At 39.2% G+C, this 26062-nt stretch overlaps 2 protein-coding genes across 3 annotated transcripts in view; both read left to right on the forward strand.

Annotated features, from left to right (window-relative positions):
• The window catches only part of ZCCHC4 (zinc finger CCHC-type containing 4), a 49360-nt gene extending 34118 nt beyond the window's left edge, over positions 1 to 15242 (forward strand). Inside the window, exons 8-13 of the mRNA XM_007448802.1 lie at positions 655 to 755; positions 7973 to 8094; positions 8340 to 8415; positions 9861 to 9912; positions 10429 to 10573; positions 14970 to 15242. Coding sequence (XP_007448864.1) covers positions 655 to 755; positions 7973 to 8094; positions 8340 to 8415; positions 9861 to 9912; positions 10429 to 10573; positions 14970 to 15105 — 632 coding nt within the window. The 3' untranslated portion in view covers positions 15106 to 15242. The remainder of the gene's footprint in view (positions 1 to 654; positions 756 to 7972; positions 8095 to 8339; positions 8416 to 9860; positions 9913 to 10428; positions 10574 to 14969) is intronic.
• An 8581-nt stretch (positions 15243 to 23823) lies between these two features.
• Positions 23824 to 26062, forward strand: part of ANAPC4 (anaphase promoting complex subunit 4) — a 50524-nt gene continuing 48285 nt past the window's right edge. The window contains exon 1 of one of the 2 annotated variants that reach the window (XM_007448803.1): positions 23824 to 24055. In XM_007448803.1, the coding sequence (XP_007448865.1) occupies positions 23927 to 24055 (129 nt within the window). In that variant the 5' untranslated portion in view covers positions 23824 to 23926. The remainder of the gene's footprint in view (positions 24056 to 26062) is intronic. The other variant, XM_007448804.1, reaches the window with a different exon arrangement.

Here is a 26062-nt window from a genome sequence, read left to right on the forward strand (position 1 = left end):
AATTTTGCAGCTTCAGTTTCCGCATCTGTGAAATGAGATTACTATATTAACATCGAACTCCAGGGGTTATTTAAGGAGATAATACACAGAAAGTACCTAGCATTGTACTAACCTGTATCAGGTGCTCTGTAATTAATAGCTATGTCCCCTGTCTCTCATAAAAATTAATTTGGATGAAATTGTTCATAAGAATCTTCCATGATTCAGAAAAGATGGATTCACCCTGAAAACTGGCATAGTGAGTTATGGCAGAGCTAAGATTCAGACCTAAGGCCTTCTGCCTTTTGGTCCAGGATTCCTTCTACCATATCACAACCACCTTTGTGCTTCAAAGTGATGCTCATTTGTTATCTCCCACTTTTTTTGTAATATCTTTGCCTTTACCTAGACTATAGTGATATGCATGTAAAGATAACTTTTACATACCGTGTATAGCTGTGTTTAGATATAAAAGAATGTTTCCATTGACTTTTGGGAAAGGTCAAGTTGTAAATGGTACTCTGGTAAATCATCTCTTCGTTTGTATGATTTAAATGTATTGAAGGATTACAGTTTCTCCCAATACCATATGTTTTCCAGTAACAGCTTTCTACTTTATTTTTTTCTTTAATATCAGTTTCTTATTTTCTTTTCTCTTTTTTTGTGATCCATTAGATAACAGTCACAAAGAACTACCCATATTCTGGATTTTTCCCTATTTTTTTGAATCCCGAATTTGTCAGTTTTTCCCAAGCTTCTGCATGCTGGATTACCAGGTATAGTAAATATTCTGTTTTCTGACATGGTTGGGGAATGGATATTCTGCTTAAATAAATATCCTGATAAGACGATTCATCAGTTTTAGTAAATGCAAACACTATAAGCTGTGTGAAACACTAAAACTGTATCATATGTAACTTAGTGCAGTAGTTCCTAAATGTCTGTAATCTCTAGGGTGCTTATTAAAAATATAGATTCTTAGGTACCAAAATAAACCTACTAAATCAAAATCAGAGGGTAAAGCCCTAAGAAAAAATATTTTACCAAGTTTCCCAGGTGATTCTGAACTGTAGCCAGGTTTTAGACCAAATGATCTGATCTTTCATCATCACCAGAAGATTGTGCAGCACCCCAGGATCATCATTATGAACATGGGTTTTCTCCATTCAGAGGTTGTAGAGAAGTAAATTGCTTTTTCTGGTGGGTAGAATGCCATGTACACTTAACTTTGCTGCTCAGAGGATGCCAGGAGCTCTAAGGATGGGTGTGCCCAAGGTTGTGGTGTGTCAGAGAAGCAGAGATGCTGAGGTGTGGGTGTGCTGATTCAGGGCAGACTGACTGGACCTCCTCCTTTGCATCCTTGTCCTTCAACTCCTTCTGTTTCAATGTCCACTCTCCTGGATTCATTTCCTTGGGTTCTGAGGTTAACCCTGTTGTCGCCATCACTATGTGTGGTCACCAAGTGGGCACTGCTTCCACTCTTGTAATGACATTTTTCTATTTGATTTTTCTGAGCAGTTGACTAGCCTCTGATTAAGGCTTTTCAGCTCTAGAACTGTAAACATCTTCACTAGTTGTTCCAATAGCACTTGTTTCTTTTTTTTTTTTATAGTTGATTTACAATATTGTGTTAGTTTCAGGTGTACAGCATAGTGATTCAGTATTTTTGCAGATTATATTCCATTATATGTTATTACAAGATAATGGGTATAATTCCCTATAGCACTTGGTTCTAATCTTTCTAGTCTTGAAGATATACACTATTATGAAAATTATTTACAAATAATGAAACAGTGTTACCAGAAATGAGGGGATAGATCCTACCTGTGATTCCACCTCACATAGCAAATATGATAATTTTGAGGTACAGTTGACTGTTGAACAACAGGAGGGTTACGGGTGCAGTTGAAAATTGGTGTCTAACTTATAATCAGCCCTCTGTATGTGAGGTTTCTCCACATCTGCAGTTTCACATCTGTGGAGCCAACCAACTTTGGTTCAGTATTTACTATTGAAAAAAATCCACGTATAAGTGGACCCACACAGTTCAAACCATGCTGTTCAAGGGTCAGCTGTATTCACATCCAGTCTTTTTAAAAAACACTTTTACATATTTGTAATCATAGAAGATGAATATGAATTCTGCTTTCTTCATGGTGCCTTATATAAGTGTATATTTTAAAATGTAGCTATATAATCTTATGCTTTTAATAAGTAAATTATTCCATCAATAGGCTATGTTATCATTCTCTTCTTTTTGGACTTAGAGGTTGCTCCCACCTTTAAGGTACTATAAATAACACTGCCATGAACATCTTTTATTCATATAATTTTTCCATATTTTCCATAACTCCCTTAAGATAAATTTCCAAAACTAAAATAGAATTATAAAAGTTACGTTATCAAATTTAATGGACTTTTTTATGGCTCTTGAACCATATTAACAGTGTCCTTTCCAAAAGTGTGTAGCACAAGTCATTTTAACCTTGACTTCTTGAGCTCTGCTTTAGGCAAATCCATACCATATATCTTCTCAAAGCTGGTTTACTTTCCTTTTTAGGGCATCCAGTTTTCTGTTTCTTATCTGAAGGATGCTTCTAATATGGACATTTGCAATACAGAGGTAGCTGACGTATCCTAAAGACGTTAACTAAGTAAACTATTTCTGGTTTCCAGGAGTACCTGCTGCCTTTGACAGTGAATAATCATCTAGTACAATGTTTGGCACGTAGTAGGTGCCCTGTACATGTTGAATGAATATTTGCATGAAAAAGAGCACGAACTCTGGAGTTGAAAAGGAACTGGGTTATAATGCTGGTTCTGCCACCTACTAGCTAGGCCTACACATTTTATCTAACTCTCTGAAACTCATCTTACCTGTTAAATGAGCATAGTAACAATATATCTGCTTCATAAGGTTTTAAGCATTATTTGAGATAATACATTAAAAGATTTAGCCTCATCCCTGACACACAGCAAATATAGAAAAAAGGTTATTGCTGTTAGCATTGTCGTAACCATCACTATAGTCATCATTCAGATGGCCCCAGAATGGGGGTAAAGCTTTTCTTCAGTTTTTATGTCGCAAAACACATTGTTTTAACTGCAAAACACATCGTTCCTCAGAAAACTGTTTCATCCACATTTAGAGATGAGTTTTCACTGTGGGCAAGAGTTTCAATTGGTGAGGAGGCAGAAGAAGGCAGATCCAGAATAAAGCAGATGAGAGCGATTATTAATGTGTAGTAACCAGTTATTGTTTGTTTAGACAGCCTGTGTTACTAGGAAAGAACTTTTGGAAAGACTGTAGTTTTAATTTTAAGAACTAATTCCAAGGTCCAAGCTTACTGAAAGTAATCATATGATTCAGTGCATTGGTGGAAAAGGTTCTAATTAGGCCATGTGTATCAGGGTGAAAAGCAGTCTTTCCAATAAAGAGAAAGCCAACCTTTGAGAAGAAGAATTAGAATAAAACCTGTAAAACAAAAAAAACTTCATTTTTTCATGGTTCTTATTAAAGATAAAAACACTACTGCCCATTACATGCTCAGTGGGAGAAACTGATTTTGCCAGATCTCCTAGGGTATATGTAAACTTTGTTTGTTGTACCTCCCCTTTGATGATTTTTTTACTATTTTTTTTTTTTTGAAACTCTCTCTGGACTTATTATCCTTTCTGAGCCTTTTGCATTCCTTTTTTTTCTTTTGTTACTTTAACTTCACTTTGTGGTAATTTTTCCCTTTGATATTGGCCGCCTTCATCAAATGAAAAATTGGAAGGTTTCCTCTCCTCCTTCACAGGCCTTTTCCCACAGGCCTTGATCAGGCCTTCCCTCTGACTTTGCCTGAGGTGATTATAAGCCCCGAAACCACAGTCAAAAAAAGAAAAAAAGAAAAAAACCCACTAAATCTCTTTTTTTGGAAATACTTTTTAGGTAAGAGGAAGGCAGAAATGCTGCCAATCTTCATAAACTATAAATCATGTAGACTCTTCAGTGATAAAGCACTTGATGAGTACAGAATAAAATAGCTATCAAAGACCTAGAAAACCAAGAGCTTTAGTAAGGGCAGATTAGAAAGGAAGGATTTGGTAATGAAAAGAAATTCTGATTTAGAGTCAGAAGAAGTTTGAGTCCTAGCACTGCCTTTTAGAAGATTAAATATAATCTTGAGGGAAGTCACTTTATCTTTCCAGGTCTCTGTTTCCTTACCTATAAAATAAAATGACTGAGCCAGAAAAAGGATGCCAGATAAGTTTTACTTTTAGACTTAAGCCCGATAAATTGGTAGTGACTTTCTGGAGAATTTGTTGAGAATACCAGGCTCAGTGGCAGAGAGTAGCGTGACTGATTAGTGATGTCTGCCACAGGGTCAGCGTCAGGGAGTGATGGCATTCAGGTCCTGTATTTACCATATCTGAACTAGATCTTCTCACTTCCCTTCCACCTCGAACATGCTATGATCTCTTGTTTCTGCTTAATCTGGGACATTTGTCTGGATTGTTAAAAGTAGAGATCTTTGCTTTTTTTTAAAGCTGTCTTTTAAAAAATCATCCTGTTTAGAAAACTGTTTGTTTTTCGAGTCTGGTTTCATGTTCAGAAATGAAGAGGTTTTGACAGGAATTTCTGAGAAATGATTGTAAATTATAAGGTGACACATGAAATTCTCAAAATTCAATATACAATAAACATAAAACATTTAATGGATTTGAAGTGATGAGGAATAACACACACATATATATATGTGTATGTCTGTGTAATACATATGATATTTAAAATAAGAGGTTACATGGAATATGGTGTGACTAAAAAACCTTATTGCTGTGGTAGAAGTTGATTGATGGAGCTGAAGAGTTCACTTGGAATCTTTTGAATATATTGAAATTAAACAGAACACACTTTAGGGATTTATGAAAATATAAACATGTACTCTGTTTTGTTTAAGCTTTGTTTCCTAGCATGATACCTGGAGCATAGTAGGTGCAGAATAATAAATGTTTGTCGACTTGAATGTCTTGTTTTCCGTATAACTAGTTTCAGTCTCATGTTGCAGAAGAAATTTGTGTATAGATAAAATTAAAAGTTAGGAATTGCAGAGATTTTGTGCTTTCCCTCATTTCTATACAGTACTTCATCACATTAATCAGTTCCATGGGAGAAATTTCCTATTCAAAAATGCCTCTCATCATCATTGTGAGTGAAATGTCAGGGATAATGATGGGAAAGTGGTGTATCAGCTCTACCACTAGTGATACGCAATTTGCAAAATTGTGTTTGCTTTACAGCACTTCCATAGGAGGTTTATTTGTGTGGATGAAGCTATGAAATATGGATGTATGTTAGAGGTACATTAATTTACCCTAGCAGCATGCATTTTACATACCATATGTTTATAGTTAATTAGCACAACAAACCCACATTTAAAAATAATAATAATCTCAATTAGGTTATGCAAAATCAAGTAATCAACCAGCTCCCTGATGCACACATTCTCTGACTCCTGAGGTAACCATAAAGAAATTCTTTTTTATTCCCTCTCTTCCATCTGCTATCTATTATATTGCATGGACTATTCCATTTACTAAAAATCTTTCTAAGATACTCTTTTCCAGCATTTGAAAATCTTCATAAGATCTCTTGGGAAGAATTTTTTCTCTTATGACACTCATAAATGTTCAAAATATCTTTGTTGAATTTAATATGGTACCATATATTTACTGAATACATAGAGAAGGTGCATTAGGGAAAAATTATGAATTTAAATCATTTTAAAAGAAAACGACTTAAGGTACTGTGTAACGGTGATTTTGAAGTAAAATCTACTTTTGTGTCTTAGCCTCTAATAGGTAACGTATATTCATAGAATTTTAAAGTTGTAAACATGCATAGCCTTAACGTAGGCTGACTTCCCAATGTAATAATCCTTTCCACTAAATTCATGACAAGCAGTCATCTAGTCTCACTTGAATGCTTTCCCTGAGCAAAGTCCTACAGCCTTACAAGGCAACTCAATTTATTTAATAGCTCTAATCGTTAGAAAATTTTCTCACATGGAGATAAAATATGCTCCCTATTAACTTCTAACCATTGGTCCTACTTCTGTTTTCCGAAGCAATAAAGGATAAGTCTAATTTCTATTCCACATGACACCCCTTCAGTTATAACATAGCTATCAGATCCTCCCAGTCTTCTCTTTTCTGAATAAACACCCCCAATCTGTTAAACTATAAGCCCTATTTATTCCCATTACTTTCAGTAGAAATGAACTGGCTTGATTAATGTCTCTCTTAAAATGTAGCAGCTGAATGGAGGGCTTCAAATGTGATCTAACTTCGTCGCCCTTCCTTGTTACGATATTACAGTTCTGTGTAAGCCGGCTGTGAGCCCGCACCAGCTCTTACACCTTTGTGATAGACTGTGGACTTCCCACGTTGGACTGTGCGTGCTCACATGCCGAACGCCCTAGGGCTTTTTTCTTTTCCCCCACTGTCTCTCATTTAGCTGAGTCTCCTCATCCTGTACTTATTTTTTTCCCACCGCTGAAGCTTGTTAATCAGTCTTCCTAAATTTGTTCACCTGTAAATCTAGCAGGCATTGGCATAGCCATGGAGAGAGCTTAGGAATCTCCCTCCCATTAAAGGCCTCTCTTTCCATTGTCACCGATACCTCACATTTTTGTAATTCTCTCATTAAATAGCTACTTTGCAAGTCAGTTCTGTTGTAAATTCTTAAGTGTAACCTTATTTAGAATCTAAAGAATTTATTACAACTTACTTGAAAGTTGCGATCTACCTGTATTAACCTTATAAAAACCTCATGGTATTCTTGTGAGTCATGTGAAGCAGTGGTTCTCAAACTTCAGTGTGCCAGGAGGGCTTGTTAAAAATAACAGATTGCAGGGTCGCACCTCCAGAGTTTCTGTGTTATTAGGTCCTAGGTGGGGCAAGAACTTGCATTTCTAACAAGGTCCCAGGTGATGCTGATGTTGCTGATCCAGACACCACACTTTGAGAATTACTGATCTGAAGATGGATGGACTCAGTGGCCAGGTGGATTCATGGCAGGTTTTGAGAATGTGTATGGATGATAGGGTGGAGGAGGAGACGGGAGCAAGAAGCTAATAGAAATCATGCTTGTTGGCCTCAGTTTACTTTCCAGATAATCTGCAGAAATGGAAAGTTGAGTTAGGGATCTTGAGGAGAGAGGTAAACGTTCAAAATAGTCACTGTGGGGAAAACAACTATAGTTATAGATTTCCCTCTGCACTCCATCCTTCAATCTGTCTCTACCATATGCCGGGTCCTGAATTCAGTGTTTTACATACATTGTCTCATTTAACTTTCATAACAACTCTAAGGTAGGTATCAGTAACCTCCTTTTCCAGATGAAAATGATGCAGACTTGCCTGAGGTCACATGAAAAGTGAGTGGCACAACCACTGCCTGGCCCCCACAAGGAAGTGACCATCACAGAAACCAAGATAGCTGTTTCTCAGTGGGGAAGGAGGAATGCTGGGTTGGCTCTGTCAGAGAGTGATGGTGGAGGGCCACACTGAGGCTGCACTGAGCCTTGGGGAATTGAAAAACGGGCATGCAGTGAATTTCACAGGCAAAAAATGAAAAGCCCTATACAAGCTGGCACAGATCATCAAAGGTGGAATGTTTTAATGCCCAAAGCTAAAGTCTTAATTATATAAAAGCCTTTCCTGCAAACTCTGTTGAGTTGGATAAAAGATTAGAGTTGTTTTTTGAATCCTAGGTAACATGAATGTGTCATAACAAATTTTACCTTTTTTATAATGAAATTTTACTCTCATAGAGGCCCCTCTGAGGCTGTTGATTAATAAGTAAACTCTTGCTTTTGAGAACTTCTTATTAAATACTCTGATTTAATTTGTATCTTGGCATCAGTTTGTTCATCTATTGGTTAAAGAATCTTAACAAATGTTGACTCATTTGAGAAATTTTTCCTTTTTAATTTTTTTAAACTTTCTAGGTAGATTATGATAATCATGCACTTTATAAACATGGAAAGACAGGACGGAAACAGTCTCCTGTGCGTATTTTCACCAATATCCCACCCAACAAAATAATCCTTCCTATTGAAGAAGGGTACAGGTAAGAGAGACCTTGAAGTACACAAGTCACTGAAAATAAAGTTCCATATATCTAACACCAAATGCCTTTCATATTGACTCATGTAGTTCTTTTATTACTTTTAAATTTGGCCTATAATGTTATATTGAATTTAATTTGAATTACACCGAACTTTTGTAACAAATGCCTTGTGAACTTTTATCTACCTTGTGAATCTCAATAAGTATATGCAGCTGATTTCTTCGAGTCTTTTCTTTTCTCCTTAGATTTTGCCCTCTGTGTCAGCGATATGTTTCTCTAGAGAATCAGCATTGTGAACACTGTAATTCTTGCACATCCAAGGTACAGTTTTCTTTAGAATGTGTTTTTACTCAAACATACTAGTTTTATTTTAGGTCACTAGTTTCATTACATTTGTTTAATGTTATTTTGTTAATATTATAATTTGTATTAATGTATTATCATTTATTAATTATACTTTACTATAATATTTTTTCTCTAATTATAAAGTACGGCAGGCTTTTAAAATACTTAGTTGCCTTCATCATCATTTACAACTATTTGAGTTATTTTTATATGGTACTGTATGACTGCTGAGATTATTAGTGTTTCAAATAAGGCACTAAATAAGGGCTAAATTTTGTTGAGGGCAAAATTAAGGTGTTTCGAATAAGGAATTGAACTATTAGATACCATCACTGTTCTGATGAAGCAATAATTAATAACATGTGCTGTGTATTTACTCCTCACAGCACTAGTAGACAGGGCTTTTTACAGATGAGGAAGGACTGCAGGGGACATACCTCCTAGTTATTTTTTTAGGAAGGTGGGATCACCTTTAGGTTACTCGGTTATTTTAACTAAATCCAGTCAGAAAGAACATGTGAAGTTTAGTTGGCTGATACGCACATATTATTTGCCAGAGGAAAGGCTATATTTTTATAACTATTGGAAAGTACATTTTTTATAACTTTATACTACTGGTTATACTGGTTTTTAACTATGGTAACACATCTGATTATATATTTCCAACTAGTTTAGAAATTATCTGTATTCTTCATTAAAAAAATTTTGCTTAGATCATACAAAGTACAAAATGAGGAAAACAAAATTTTATTATTTAGAGATGCACACGTAAGTGGAAAAAATAAACAAAAGCAAGGAAGTGACCATCACAAAAACCAAGATAGGTGTTTCTCAGTGGGGAAGGAGGAATGCTGGGTTGGGAAGGGGCATGTGGGGAAGTGTCTAGAGTACTGATGGTATTGTCTCTTGACTTGTTGGGTTCATCAGTGTTCACTTTATAATACTCATTAAACTGGACATATGCATCTCATGTACTTTTTTAGGTATGTTTTATTTCACAGTTTTTAAATTACCCAAATAGTAACCTCTATCCTTCTAAATTACATTAAGTTCTCAAATATGAATGTTATTAAGGATTATACCAGCTAGACACATAAAAACTATGAATCATTAATTCTCTTGAAATTTTCATTGAGTCCTTCTTTATGCAGATTGGGTTGCTCGATCTGGAGTGGACTTTCAAGATCATTTAGATAAATCCTCCAGTTTTAGAGTTAAGGAAATTGGGGCCCATCAAGGAGGCATTTGAGTTGAGTAGAGAAATGCATAAATTAAAATCAAAGTATTTAATAGTAAAGCCCAGGAAAGTGAGAAATGAGGAATAAATAATTTACACAGATTTTAATGACATTTTAATTTTTAATTGTGGAAATTTGATTTTTAGTGACAAGTTAAACATAATTTAAAAATTGTTTTTGTAGGATGGCAGGAAATGGAATCATTGCTTTCTCTGCAAAAAATGTGTAAAGCCTTGTAAGTATTCAGACTTAAGTGTTTGAGATCTTCTGAAAATATTTGACTTTTTCTTCATCTAAATAGGGTTTTTATTTAACTGTATTTACAAAAGAAAAAAATAATATAGAGACTTGCATTAATTTACTTGCCTTTTAATTTTTACACTTGCCAAAATGTACGTTCTCTCCTTCAAAGAGAGACATGACTTTAACCCTGTTTCAGTGTTGCATTTGCTTTGGCTTGTTTTAACAGGGTTTTGTATCACTCAGCCAGCCCCCATTTGGTCAGTGGCTCTAAGCTCATGACTCAGGGCAGAAGGGCTGAATTTGTTGCCATGTATCAGAAAGAAGTTAGCTGGTTTACATGGGATTCAAACCTCTTAATCTTGGCCTCTTTAGCCAAATTATAATTAGCTATGCAAAGCAATCACAATATTTGAAGTAAACACTATTCGCGCTTCCTTATCATAAAGGTTAATCAAATGAAAAATTATATTAAATGAACCTCTTCTAATACCTAATTTTTATTTTACAGCCTGGATCCACTGTAACATTTGCAGTCACTGTGCTCTTCCAGATCATTCTTGCAACGGCCCTAAAGATGGCTGCTTTATTTGTGGTGAATTAGATCATAAACGGAGTACTTGTCCTAACATCTTTACATCTAAGAAAGTTAACAAGTTAGTTGAATTCTTTTATTTACTAGAAAAAATTTTCCTTGTATATTTGTACATAGCAATCCACAGAAGTACACAATAATCAGAGGATCCAGAAATGCTAAATGCTAAATTAATTGTTGCTTTCACTGTTAGGTATTGTTTGCATAGATGGGGAGAGGGAGGATATGAAGGTGAGTCAAAGAGCATAAAATTTTACAGGTAAGGCATGAAAATAACCAAAATATAAGGTAGAAAGTGACTCACTTCCTATATATTTGTGTAATATAGCTGTGTAATTCAGAGCAAAGTTATACCAATGACAATAGTATATTTAGAAAAACTATTGGTATTTCAACTGGGCTAACTTGAATGTTACACTTTTTTCCTTTTAAACTGAAGGGATTATAGCTATTGAGTCCTCTTGTTTTACTGGTGTGAAAACCAGATAGCCAAGTTTAACATTACATGACCGTTGAGATCAGGATAAAACTTTTGAGCTATCAAATGACTTGTGATGAAAAAAACATCTATTATTATTAGAAGTATCTGATGGTTTAGTAGGTACTTGTGATTGTATTAGAATTCTTTTCCATTTGTTTTTTTTTTGGTCAGTAGAAATCATTTTTTTCCATTAAAGCCCAGCCACTTGAATTCTGCCTAGTATTTAAACTACCTTTTCCATTACTTTTTATCAAATTTACTTTAAATAATTATTTCCACTAAGTAATCTAGGGCAGAAGTGGAATTTTAAAAATTAATTAAAGAGGTATATTGAAGAGGCTTATAAAATATTTTTTTATAAAGCTTTAAGAGTAGAATACAACCTAATAAAGGATCGATCTGGGGTTGTTGCACTATTACAATGTAATTCTGCTTGCAAACAACATGCTCAGCCTTTGATTCTGTGATCTTATGACACGTGGAAACTGAATTTGCATTTTGGTAATACAATGTAGGCTCTTTATTGTTTCTGACTAGTCTATTTGATAGTAATATGATAGTAATTTGACAGTAATATAGTAATATGTTGTTTCATTGAGGGAAATCATGTAGTATCTCTTAGTACTAGATTTTATCAATTTTAATTCAAGACCAAATTCTTTAGTATGTGGTATACCTGATAGTTATTAAATAGTATCACTTTCTTCTCTTAGAGAAGACTCCTAAACTGTGAACAGTGATCTTCAGATACTGCTTTCAAAAAAATTTTACAATGAAATTGACAATGCAAAATTTTTTCTTTATAATAGTAAAAAATAATTTTAATAGCTTTTTTAGCATATATGGCATAAAAGATCTTTTCATCTTATAGGTTTTATAGTTGTCATGTTAATTTGGTTTTCCTTGGTATTAATTTTCCTTTGGTTGTGACCTGGAATGATGCTGGCTCCCTCTTGTGGTTAGAGCTCATTTTATCAGTTACATAAATACCTATAATTTAGAGGACAAATACTAGGTCAATTTAATTTTAAGGCAAAATGAAACAATCAGTTCATTATACTCAGTTTATCACTGTTGAGAGACTTTATCTCTGGAAAGTTTTGTTTATTCATATTACAAATGAACATTTTCTTTCTGTTTTTGTTTACTTTATCTTCTAGTGAAATCTGGTTCATGTTTAGTTCTTCTGAGTGGACAAACCAAAGAAAATTTGTTTAAATTTTGTATACAGACATGCATAGCTTCATTGACTTTGCCATCAAGAGATTATATTTCATTAAATTTTCTAAATCTGGGCTTCCCTGGTGGCGCAGTGGTTGAGAGTCCGCCTGCCGATGCAGGGGATACGGGTTCGTGCCCTGGTCCGGGAAGATCCCATGTGCCGCGGAGCGGCTGGGCCCGTGAGCCATGGCCGCTGAGCCTGTGCGTCCGGAGCCTGTGCTCTGCAACGGGAGAGGCCACAGCAGTGAGAGGCCCACATACCGCAAAAAAAAAAAAAAAATTTGCTAAATCATCACTTATCAGGACATTATCCTACTTCTAAAAAATGGCTGGAGGGAAAGGAGATTTATGTAACATGCACAAAACAGTATAAAGGTGATTGTTTTATTTTGAACTTATAGGATACCCCAGTCCATGGTGAAAAATCTAAAGATGGAAAAATATAAAATTGCCAAGCAAAATTCTGAGTAGTAGTCATGTGGAGCTACTAATAATAGCTAATATTTATTAATTACTATATGCTTAGCATTTTACATACCTGAATAATTTATAGTAGAGTATGTAGTATCAAGGTAATTAAGAACACAGTTTCCTGAATCAAACTAGTTCTGCCACTTCCTCATGGGTGATTTCATAGCCTGTTTCTTCCCCTAAAAAAAATTGGGGGGAAGGAAAGGAAAGGGTGACATCTGCCTTGTCTCAGTCTCCCAGCTCCTTGAAGTCAAAGACTGTGTCCATTCGTTTTTATATTCCCAACACTTAACATATATACTGAGTGAACAAAAGGAGAGGCTGAGTTTGGTCCACTAGGAGATTATATACTGTTTATGAAGCTCCTTTCCCGGGTTTTGGTCCTGGGAAGATCAAGAAGGAGCATTTCCCTAGGACTCGTGGTGGTTTAGGAGAAGTGAATCTAACAATTGATATTGCTGGGAAGCCATGGAAATGCCCAGGTTTGCCATTACTGGCAGCCCCAGCCCATCCCTTCGTTCATGATACGATAAATGGCATGATTCTACTAGCTTGGAGAAAGTGAATGGATAGACCAGTAATCTTCCTCAGTTATAGATTGCCTGTAATGTAGTTCAGAGAGCACCTGAAACAAAGGATCTGGGTGGTTTTTTTTGGGTTTGGGGGTTTTTTTTTTTTTGCGGTACGTGGGCCTCACACTGCTGTGGCCTCTCTCGTTGCGGAGCACAGGCTCCAGACGCGCAGGCTCAGCAGCCATGGCTCATGGGCCCAGCTGCTTCGAGGCATGTGGGATCTTCCCGGACCTGGGCATGAACCCTTGTCCCCCGCATCGGCAGGCGGACTCTCAACCACTGCGCCACCAGGGAAGCCTGATCTGGGTGTTTTTGGGGGTTTTTTCCTGGTATGATTTAATGTTTTTTAGAGAGTGAGTTTCAACTTGTTCATTTTTTTTAAAAATATCTTTATTGGAGTATAATTGCTTTACAACGTTATGTTAGTTTCTGCTGTACAACAAAGTGAATCAGCTATACATATACATATATCCGCATATCCCCTCCCTCTTGAGCCTTCCTCCCACCTTCCCTATCCCATCCCTCTAGATCATCACAAAGCACCAAGCTGATCTCCCTGTGCTATCCAGCAGCTTCCCACTAGCTATCTACTTTACATTTGGTAGTGTATGTATGTCAGTGCTGTTCTCTCACTTCATCCCAGCTTCCCCTTCCCACCCTGTGTCCTCAAGTCCATTCTCTACATCTGCATCTTTATTCCTGCCCTGCCACTAGCTTCATCATTACTGGCTTTTTTTAGATTCTATATATGTGTGTTAGCATACAGTATTTGTTTTACCTCTTTCTGACTTACTTCACTCTGACAGACTCTAGGTCCATCCCCCTCATTACAAATAACTCAATTTTGTTCCTTTTTATGGCTAAGTAATATTCCACTGTATATATGTGTCACATCTTCTTTATCCATTCATCTGTCAGTGGACATTTAGGTTGCTTCCATGTCCTGGCTATTGTAAATAGTGTTGCAGTGAACATTGTGGTTACATGTATCTTTTTGAATTATGGTTTTCTCAGGGTATATGCCCAGTAGTGGGATTGCTGGGTCATATGATAGTTCTATTTTTAGTTTTTTAAGGAACCTCCATACTGTTTTCCATAGTGGCTTCAACTTGTTCATTTTGAAGCTAGTCTTCAAGAAGAGACCACAAAATGTGGGCATCCTGTATGGCACTTGTCAGGACTTTTAGATCTACTGAGGAAAGGAAAATTAGCTGTAGGACTATAAGATGGGCCTCTTTAAGCCTTTTCAGTTTTTTCCATTGTTCTATTTCATTTTTCTACCACTGCTAACTGCCAGTGTATTGGTCTTTTTTCTGAAAAATGTAATTCAGGGATTTGGAGATTGAAGTGCTGAGTTGAGCAGTACAGATGTACCAAAAAGAAAAAAAGAAAAGAAAAGAAAGAAAAACCAACCAAAAAACCTCCCAGCTCATTGGCCTGACTATTTACTTCTGTGGTGTGTTTGTCCTGAATAGATTGTTCTAAATCTGTAGTCACCATGTTTCAAAGAAATTTCTTTTCTGAAACATTTTGCTTGGTCAGGACTCTATCTCCTTGTTATTATGGTTAGGAGTCTGAGGATATATGCTTATAATACAGTAAATTCTTTCCCTTCTGTTTTCTTATTTGGTTAGCTAGTTAATTAAACTTCAACACAATTACATAATTCACTGTGCTCACTCTACAAAATAATTTAGCACCATGTTTTTCAGAGCTGTCAGAAAGCAGAAGCAAAGAAAGAGCAATAAGATGAAAATGGAGACCACTAAAGGACAGTCCATGAATCATACGACTGTTACAGGGAAGAAGAAGAGAAGAGAAAGAGCTCATCAATATCTTTGCTCTTAAATGTCCAGTGGCTTGCGAATAAGAACGATTTATAGATTTATTTGATGCCATTTTCTGAAAGTGCCTCACTGGACTTAATTTCTGTCGCTTTCAAAGGTATGCACCTCTCTAAGCTTGAAAGTAGGCAGGTGGTATTTCCTGGTTTATGGACCTCCTCACCCCCAGCAGCCCCTCTGGAGACCTGGGGAGTTGTTCCATCCTTAGCTGGTTTGCTAGCTCTCAGTGCCTTTTTTCTCTCTTTAAATCTCTTCCAGTCATATTATTTTAGCCTCTTTTATCTGAAAAATGGGCATAAAGCACCCTTTTGCTGGAAGAAAGAAGAAAATGAGAATGAAAACCTGAGGTTTTGTTTACATTGAACATAAGAGTATGTTAAGTTCGATATTGTAAATATTAAAGTATTGTACAATGGCTTAAACCCCACTTGTAAAGAGAAATACAATGTTTAATTTTTTTTTAGGCAGAATCTGAAGATGATGGAAAGAATTTTGACAAAGGCAGTCTAAATATATAAAGGTTATGATTATGGTTACATTATTATTATTAAATATTTATTTTCCAAATACTTTTTGCAGTTGTCCTTTGATGGTATAGAATCACCTAAATGTTTGTTGAATGAGGTGTTTAGAATTATGACTTGCTCTGTCATCTTAGTGTCTTTTAACCTAGGCCGTACGTTTCTCTCTTTGTACAAGTAGTAGTAGAAGGCAGGATATTTTGGCGATCCTCATTCCTGTTCTAACACTTCCTGGTTGTATGTCCTTAGCCAGGTCATTCATTCTCTAGAAGCTACTGTTTCTTCGTTATTATAATGGGGACAATAATAGTTAGACTTCAGGTTTGTTTGTGGTGAAATTAAATGAGGCACATGCCCCTGGCTCTCAGCTCTACTGCTACCCCGTGAGAAACGTTAACAAATGAAGATGGCTACGAGCACTAATGGTAATCACCGGGTGGTCAGGTATTGTAGCATGGAAGGGAGTAGTTTGAACAAACAGTTCATTGTCTCCTTAAGACTTAGTAGTTTAGAATGGCTTGCATTTGCACAATGACTCTTCTCTCTTTCCCAAACGACTGCTTTAGAGCAGGTTTGGAGGCATCTCTGCTTGGGCTTAGCTAGAGCCCTGAGAGTAAAGGTAGAAGAACTGCACTCCATCTGGTATTTAAATTCCACCTGGTATTTAAGTTAAGATGGTTTGTTGCCTGATGTGGAATACGCACATGTGGCCCTGATCAGTGTGGTCCTGGGAGATCAGGCTATATCAAAAAATGAGCTAAGCTCCTGGACTTAACAAGCATCAGAAAACTCTTCTCTTGCCCCCTCTTTAACATGGGTTCCTGTGGCGATAGGAGGGGCAGATTTTGATGTGATTGGATGAGATATGAACCTTGTACAATCATTGTGAGAGTTCCCCTCTCTGATTCAGGCATAGATGTGGACATTGCGTGACTTGCATGGTGTCCACAATACCGTGGTTAAAATCTGTTGAAATGTCCCCCGAAACTCAGACAGCTGCGGTACCATGACTGCTGAAGAATTGGGTCCTGATGGCCAATGGTTTTTATCATCACCTTATTTTCTTTGTTTTAAGATACCATCAGTTGTAAAATGCATTTTCGATGTAATCATAGCTTTTCAGGGAGAAAACACCTTTATCTCATTAATTGTATATATTAAATTTTAGATGTCTCTTTTTTCAGAAATATTGAAATGTGACAAAAATGTCCATCTTAGTATTGAGCAAATAGGGTATTACTTATAATCAGGAATTCTGTACTTAAAAACTTCATTACCTCCTTAGAGAGTTAAAAATAGGAAATTTGATGGTTCTGGTTTTTTTGTTCAATTAATACTAATTTTAAGGACTTAATCCCTTTCTTTTCTCAGAGGATAAACTAATAGAATGTAAAAATATCTCTGGGAGGTAAAGTGTGATGGGAGATGAAGTCATTTGTTCTAATTAGAAATCTGCCTATCTGAACATGAAGATACTTACTCAAAATAGCAATAGAAAAAAATTCCTGAAATTTGACAGATAAAACTTCCTAAGCTTTTTAAAAGGACATTTTTCTTAAATAACTACAGCTAAATTTCATTCTACTTCTTGTTTATATTATAAAATGTAATGAAATACAAAGTTACTTTGTAGACCCTGGATGATCAGACTTCAGTTTTTTTCCCTACGTTTAGTCTGATATTTAGACTAATTTATTTCTCCAGTATGCCCCAATCTTTTCATCCTGTTCTCTTCTTTCTGTTTGGAACATTTCCCTCCATACAGCCGTCTGTTAAAGTCTTATGGAGCCTTTAGGCCCTGGCCCAAGTCCCACTCTCTCCTGGGAAGCCTCACATGAGTCCCTGAGAGCAGCCAGTACCTTCCTCTCCAAACCCCTTGCTATTCTGCGCCACATTTGAGGCACTTTTCATGTATTATTCTGTGATTATATTGACAGATTCTGTTTCCCTGAAAGGTTTCAGTTCCTTCAGGTCAGTACCCACTTCTTACACTCTCATGTCTTTCTTATGTATTGTAGGTGCTCAGTAAAAAGTTGATGAAAACATGGAATTTTCTAGAGGTTTTCAGGTGGTAGGTGTATTCATTTGCAAGGGCTGCCATAACAAAAAGTCACAGACTGGGTGGCTTAAACAACAATAATTAACTTTCTCACAGTTCTGGAGCCTGGAAGTCCAAGATCAAGGTGTCTGCTGATTCAGTTCCTGGTGAGATCTCTCTTCCTGGCTTGCAGATGGCACCTTCTCACTGTGTCCTCATATGGTCTTTCTTCTATGTGTGTGTATTCCTGGTGTCTCTCTGTGTCCAGATTTCCTCTTTGTGTAAGGATACTAGTCAGATTGGATTAGGGCCCACCCTAATGGCCTCATTTTACTTGTCATCTCCTTTTTAAAGGCCCTGTCTCTAAATACAGTCGCCCTCTGAGCTACTGGGGGTTAGGACTTCAACATGCAGATTTGGGGAGACACAATTCATTCCCTAACAGTAAGCATGCCTAAGATATGGAGAGGACTTGCTTTTTTCTCTTTCTCAGAAGGACTGACCAAAGGAAGACAGACCTAAACAATATTGGGAGGAATTCAGAGCCAACAGGAGGGTTTAAAAGTTGGGGTGTGCTATGTGAGCGAGATCGGCAGCCTTATCTGGAAGTCTTTAAACTTAGAATAATTCAGCTTTCAAGGTTATTTTAAGAAAAACACTTAAGTTGATTTCTGCCCTTTTCAAAGCAATTTATAAAATACTAGGCATCTGGGAGAAGCTTGACTATAGGCAGACATCAGAGAAATATAGTGGGTTTGGTTCCAGACCACCGCAATAAATTGAGTATCTCAGTGAAGGGAGTCGCATGAATTTTTTGGTTTCCCAGTGCATCTAAAAGTTACACTTATACCACACTGTAGTCTGTTAAGTGTGCAGTAGCATTGTCTAAAGAAAAAAATCCACATACCTGAATTTAAAAATATTACTAAAAAATGCTAAGACATCATCTCATAACACAGGGATGCCACAAACCTTCAATTTGTAAAACAAACCACAATATCTATGAAGCACAGAAAAACAAGTTATTTAATTTTTAAATATAAAATCACAGCCTATAAAAGGTCCTTGTCTGATACCACCTCCTTCGTGATGTCCTTGTTGGTGTCTCCAGAACAGTACGTCTCTTGCCAGTGAAATAAAAATAGGTGTGTGTTTGTGTGTCTTTTCATTTCTACTTCTTTTCAGGTACTTAAATCATGCCCTGCATTAGAACAACTCTTTGTGCTTGTTTCCCCTGTGTAGATTAGAAACTCATTGATGGCAGGGGCCTGTGGACATCATCGTGAACGTTCACTGGCTCCCAGAGCTGTGTCTTGTACATGGTGATATCAGAGACAACCAGTTGCAGTATGCATGGCCTCATTCCTCCTCCCACAAGCCTGGGAAGCAGGCGCCCAGGCTAACACCGTTCTCCACCCTCCAAGTAGAAGCTGCTCCTAAATACGGACCGGGTGAATGGAGATGGCCACTTACGCCTCCAAACCCAACTGTGCTGCCTGACTGTAAGACGCTAATAAATTTAGAGCTCCCCAAGGAAGAAAAGCTTACAAAAATGCAAAGGAAAATCCAACTTGACTTACTTGATGCGGTTTTAATTGGAACATTAGGACATGGGTTAAATTACTTGAGGGTCAGCTAGAAGGTCACTGCAAAAAAGTGAAGATAAGAACCCTACTATTTGATTTCAAGCGACTTAGTATAAATGTTAACTCAGCAAGACTGAGGGGGGAAAAAAGCACCAAAAGTAAGCGAGCAGATCTCAGAGATCTGAGGGGTGAGTTTGATCCCATTAGTTTATCCCACAAGATTCTCACACTTCTGTGTTGCTTAGTAGCCCTGTAGACGAGCAGTGTGACATCCGGTGATGTCTAAGAAACGAAGCCTGATTGGATGGGCCAGCTTCTTCATCTGAAAATGCGGAGGTGAGGAAAGGGAGAAAACTAGAGATAGACAGCCTAAACATTCCACATGCTTAAAGAGGACGAAAGGAAATAAAAGTTGCTGCCTGCTAACTTCACAATTAATACATGAGCCAGGTGAATCAAATAAGATGAAAAGTAACTCTAATTCTACCACCCAGACATAACCACTGTCACACTTGTGTGTGTTCTTCCAAAGATTGTTTCTTGTGTAAAAGCTATAATAGACACTCTAAAATTTCCCCCACAAAAATGGAATTATTAAAATATACTGTTTGTAATCCTCTCCTCATAAACATGTTGTGAACATCAATTTATACCTATAACAACGGTATTATTCTTCAGTATGCATGTACTGTATTTAATCAGTCTCTTACGGTTGGACATCTAAGTTGTTTGCATTTTTCACTAGTGTAAACAACTCTATGGCGAACGTACTTATACTCAAATTTTTTCTTATTTCCTTAAGGTAAGTTCCTATACCTACAAATACGGGTTCTGTAGCTCTTAGAACTTTTTTTCCAGATGGAAAAAAAGTTGGTCTCCAACTTTTTGGTTGGAGTTGGTCTCCAAACAGCATCTGAAGTGGTCGTGGGAGACAAGCAAAGCACCACGAACTGATAGCCTAGACCCACATCTCCCAGACGCGCTTCAGACGTAAAACCACCCTTTGAGTAGTAATGATTGACTGTCATATTGAACACTACGGATGGGCCGCTTCACCACCATCATTCCCACCCGTTCCATTGTGTGCCTGCTGTGGGATTTGGGGGAGGGTTGACTGACATCCGCTTCAGCTCTTGGGGAGGACTTTTCATAGGGCATAATTCCACCCCCTTTACCTGTGAGTGATTTCAGCGAGGCTCAGGATAGGGGCTGGTCTAATTACAACGCAGCTCAGTACTTGAGTCTTGTGACTGGTGAAGAGACGCTCATTCTTCCTTCTGAATGAGGAAGCCTGTAGCTCCAGGTGCTGTCGGCAGTCTTCCAGCAAACACATGGGGAGCCAGATTTATGGTAATGCACACCTTCAGCTGGGTCCCTGGTGACTCCAAGTTGCTGGATCTAGTCTGCCCTGAAGTTGGCCCCATGACTGGACTTGTAATTTACATGAGCCGACACATTGTAGTTATTACTTGTGCCACTGCGACCATGGCGGGGCAGAGAGGTTCTATCACTAACATTTATTTCTTTTTCCAGCAAATCCAGTTAATTTGCTTATTTTGTATGTTTCACTTTTTGACTTCAAAATAGGCCTCTCAAAATAACAGCCTTTCCACCTGGCCTAGATCAGTCACATCCCACACAACTCCATCTTCCATCCCTGTACACTGTGAGTCCCACATCTCTGCTCAGGCCCTGACCTTTTCCCCTTCACACCTGCCTTTTCAGCTGCCTTTTGGCCATCACAGATGGATTTTCACACCACACCTCCACCTGAACACAGTCCCCACTGAACTCCTTTGCTCTGGCCTACTTTCCCTCCCTTCCCCTCATACTTCCCTCATATTCCACCCCACCCAACAACAACCAGTTCTCTACTTCGAGTCTGTGCGCCCAAATATCCCAACCTGTCTTGACTACTCCCTTGCTTTCATTCCAACGATCTAATCAATAATCTGTTCATGTTATCCTACTTCAGAAATGTCTCTGGAATCACCTCCTGCAACCCCCCTCTCCCCTCCCCCGCCTCTGCCCAACTAGTCTTCCTTCCTTTCTAACCCATCATCAGCCTTGGCACAAGAATTAAGGTCTTGCATGACCGATGAACCAGTGTGATGCTGTCAACAACACGCCCTTCTGCCAACAACCTCTGTTCTCAACTTCCTGCCTTTCAGAATCTAACCCCACACCGTTATAACACGTGGAAAGGTGCCGTCGGTGTGAGCTAGCCCAAGGGGTGTAGTGATCAAAGAAACAGCCTAGCTACCAAAAAGTTATTTCAAAAGAGCTAGCCGCTGCATTTTCTTTTCAAGCACTAGGAAGAGGATAGATTAATACACATCATGGGAATTCTTAAAGTCTATTTTCTCTTCATTTCCCTCACCCCTTTCCCACTTCCCACTCTGCACATTTGTATCTCCCGTCTTTGCCTTCTTAAAAAGCACCAACGCCTGATCCCTGGGCCTTTCCCCCTTTTCCTTTTGATCCTGTGCCACATAAGCACAAGTAAACCAATTTGACAAAGCAGTGTTTTCCTTAGAGAATGGGGAAGGCAAAGAAATGGAGTGGGTAAAGCCAAAGTCTCCTTTATGGGGCAGTGAGAAAAAGAAAAGGCTGGAAATACCGTGTGTTAATAGCTCTTGTCCTATGGCTACTTTGATCATTTCCAGTAACAATCCCTGCCACCCACTCCCACTGACACGCATGAGGTGCTATGGCCACATCTGGAACTTCACACCTATGCTGTTTCCTGTGTTGTTACACATGCCTTCTGGGTAATTCATACTCTTCTGTGAAGGTTTCATAATATGCAGATAGTTACTCTCCTCTGTCTTGTAGCACTGAGTGTATAGTTCTATTAACAGTCCTTTCCAAGTGTCGTATGAGGGTTCATATTCAGGATAAGTTTCAGGAAAATGGCATTCAGTTTTCATAAGATTGTTAAGCGGATAAAGATATCGGACCCCCACCATGTAGGTTATCTATTGCCACCTGTTGGAGGATGGAGAAGGTATCTTGAGATCAGACTATGAGGCAGGCAGCTATTGTATAATCCATGGATATGCTTATCTGGTAACTTACAGGATGGGATCAAGCAAACAACCGTCTGGAAGCATTCACAGCTGCACTCGGCATCGCCGAAGGACCACTGGGACAATTTTATAGTTCACCTAGAGAAACAGGAAGTGCATTCGTTAAGTCAAGATTTATGAATGGGTAACTAGTCTTGTGGGTGCCAGGAATACGTCAGGGAAGGTCTTCATCATTGCTTGGGGACTAACAGAGCATAGAGGCCACCTGGTCCTAATGATTATTAAACAATTATCTATGAACTACAATGCCCTTGACAGAGAAGTGATTTACCGCACAGTACAGTCCTGGGTAGGGCAGTGGAAGGACGGGAGGAACTGTACGTGCCCAAGGTGGCATCAGTTGTGCTAGCAATCACACACCACCCCAGAACATTAAATAATACCCAAAAACGCATTTCATGAATAACAAAGGCAAGTCCATTCTCACCTTAGGATATTGCCTGTGGGTGAATTTGGGGGACATTCTAAATTGTTTGCAGAAAAAGCAAGGGAAGAAGCCCATCTCAGGAAGCAGGGTAAACGAGTTACAAATCGCCTGGCACAAAAGAGTGCCTCGAATATTTGTTGCTGAATGAATTAGTCTACCTCTGTCACCTTCGTCCCAGGGGCTAGATCCAGACAGAGGGCAGGAAGACGGGGCTTGTTGCAAATTGAAGATCCTGCCTCCTTTCTACTTTGAACAAGTAAAAGAAGTGAAAGTTAGATAGATGGCTTTCTACCACAGACTTTAAGATCAAGAACCACAGGATGATACTGTCACATTCTCTTAACCAGGTTCATAACTTATGGAAAGTTTTAAACAAGTTAACACATTTAAATGTGTAACAAGAAGCATCAGATGGGTTCTGATTCACATAACCCGCCAGGCTGACCGGTGAACCTTACAGAGCAGAGCCTCTGTCCCGTGCATTTGTGTAGCTCAGGCTCCTTCACATAGTATATGCTCCAATAGCTACGGGACAAATCCTGGCTGAGCCCACAGTCCTCATTTATTATGGTGGGGGCTAATACTACTAATAAGTTGTAGGCATGGGATAAAGAATCAAAATATTTGCCTATATCAGAGGTTTTAGAGTAGGACTCTCCTACCTTGGCTGCAAAGTGGCAGCACCTAGAGCGTTTTAATAAATATTGGCCCCATTCCTTATTAATTCTCTTTTAATCGTCTGGGGTGCTGCCTGGGCAGGGTTTTAAAAAAAGAAAAAAAAAACACACACACACACACAACACTCTCCACTGAGCACCCAAAGCTGAGACCCACTGATTTAGAAACTATCGAAGAGGTTCCGGCGGTTCGAGACCGCGCCTCCGTACTCTCGCGAGGAAGTCCGGCTACCGGAAGTGCTCGGAGCGCGCGCGCGCGCGCGCGCGGCGGCGGCAGCCGACGGGCTGGGGGAGAGCTGGAGGCAGAGGCTGTCCGGGTCGCGTTGCCTGCCGTGGGCCATCTGGCAAGTACCGCCACCCTCCGGGCTCTGCGAAGGGCCGGGGGCGGAGGCGGCGCCGGCGCCGGCGCCGGCGCCGGGCCCGGGCAGGGCGGCCCGGGGGGCCCCTGCCGGCCTCCGATTAGGGGTGTTGTTGCAGGGCCGCCCCCATGTTGCGTTTCCCGACCTGTTTCCCGTCCTTCCGGGTGGTGGGAGAGAAGCAGCTACCGCAGGAGATCATCTTCCTGGTCTGGTCACCCAAGCGGGATCTCATTGCTCTGGCCAATACGGCGGGCGAGGTGAGTAGCCCCGAGGACACCGAGCCCGGGCCACCTGTGTACCCCGCCCCTTCTCCAGCCCTGCTGAAAACTTTAAGTGAATCTAAGGGGCCACATATGGGAAAGGTCATTTATACGCCCACCTCCCGCATTTTATGGCCAGAACAACAGTTTTCATGCAGCTTAACGCAGTCATACAGTCCTGCATCCCCAAGACTTTCAGTTATTTGTTAAATGGACTTTTTAAAGGCTCATGTGCCACTCATGAGCTAGACATAGTAGTAGGTCCACAGAGTCTGCAGTTAGTTTACTTGCAGTTTAGGCAGAAGAAAGATGAGTTATTGTCAGACTTGAGCTGCGAATGTGCGTGTCTATAGCTGCCACAGAGGATGTTTAAGAATCTTTATTCTTCTGTCCAGGTTATACAGAATGGGTTGGATAGCCATCACTGGATTCCTGATGGAATGTGCATGAGTGTTGTCAGTTAGCATTTCTAGTTCACATTGTATTACGCTTCATCAAGCGTAACCGGGTTGTAACTCTCTGCTGAGAGTTTTTAGTTACTTGGCAGCCATTTTGTAAGGAAACCTTCACCTTGGCTTCTTTACTCCTTTGGCCTTTTGGCAGGTTTCCTGATAGTTATCTGGCCAGGTGAGAGTTGTGTGGTGTGCAGCCAACCTTGGACACTAGGTGGTAAAGAGAACTTAGCAGTCAGGGAATCTTAGCAGCCTGCAAAACTGTGTTGACTATCATGACCTTGTTGTCAGGGTATTTGATATCTGCTTTCTCAAGGCCCTCTATGAAATCTTCTAGTCTCCCTCCACTGCCAGGGTGTTTTGGAACGCTGTCCCGGCCCTGAGAGGAGTGCAGTTAGTACAGCCAACAGTAGGAGAGAAGGGAGAGAATAGGAGCATCACTGTGATCAGATGGATAGATGTAATCAATTGTGGGCATTTGTTGCTTCCGTTTTCTCGGTTAAGAAGAAGGGGCGCTGTTGAGGAGTGAGGATGGAGAAAATATTGGAATTTTGAGGAGAAAAGAGAGGTATGAAAAAGCTGACAGGTGGACTGGTGAAACTTGGTAGGGTTGTTCGTCAGTATTAAGAGCCACATGAGGTTAGTGATTTTGTAGTGAAACTAGTGAGCATGGTTGTATGTCTCTTCTGTTCAGCTGTATGGGTGCAGGCATGGTTGGGTTTAACCAGAGTTGTTGTGACTAACTGTGACAAAGCAAGAGAGATGCAAGGGGGTTGAAGTTATATGTAAGAGGAATGATTGTAATGATGAACTTTGGATTGTAACTTGATTAAGTAGGGAAGTGAGGTCACGTGTTGGGTGAGGGACAATGAGTTGGTCGGTGGTAGAGTCAATGGCTTGTATGTCTTGGTGAGGTTGAAGAATTGAAGTTGGGTATCTGGGATGAGCAGGAGAGATACAGGTGGTGATGGAAAGTGGGAGGTTTGCAACTGAAGATTATGGCAGCATTTGTAGTTGTTGGTAATGACAAGGTCACAGGCATGACCCTGGGAGTGACTGAGGTGAGGTAGAGGATGTGATCATTGAAGAAGAGGTAGTTGAGCACCAAAAAGCCAGGACATTGTATCTCTTGAACTCACCAAGAATGATGATGAGCAGTGTTGGAAAGCATGAGTGAGCCAGACAGGAGTCCAAATCTCCCAGGAATGTGGGTGGGGGCGGGGGGATGGCCTAGGAGTCTATAGGTGACTGCAGTTAAGAGGATAGCAGGCGGTATGGTCTGATTGCATATGATTCAAAGTTAGAGGATTTTAAGAGAAGAGAAGAAAACCCAGCCAGAAATGGCATCAAGGAGGAAATCTTTATCTCCTAGCCCAGTAGTAGTATAGGGGACATGGTGTGCAAAACGGCCACCACCTGAGAATCCTGTAGGGAAGCAGTGTCCTCAGGTGAGAAGTACATTTCAGGGAAGACAGTGAAGATACAGGGCATCTTGATACCTGACCATGAATTCCAGAGGGCACAGAGGAAGGGTTTCAGAAGTAAGGAAAGT

The sequence above is a fragment of the Lipotes vexillifer genome, unplaced genomic scaffold (genome assembly GCF_000442215.2).
Source record: "Lipotes vexillifer unplaced genomic scaffold, Lipotes_vexillifer_v1.1 scaffold100, whole genome shotgun sequence".
NCBI lineage: Eukaryota > Metazoa > Chordata > Mammalia > Artiodactyla > Lipotidae > Lipotes > Lipotes vexillifer.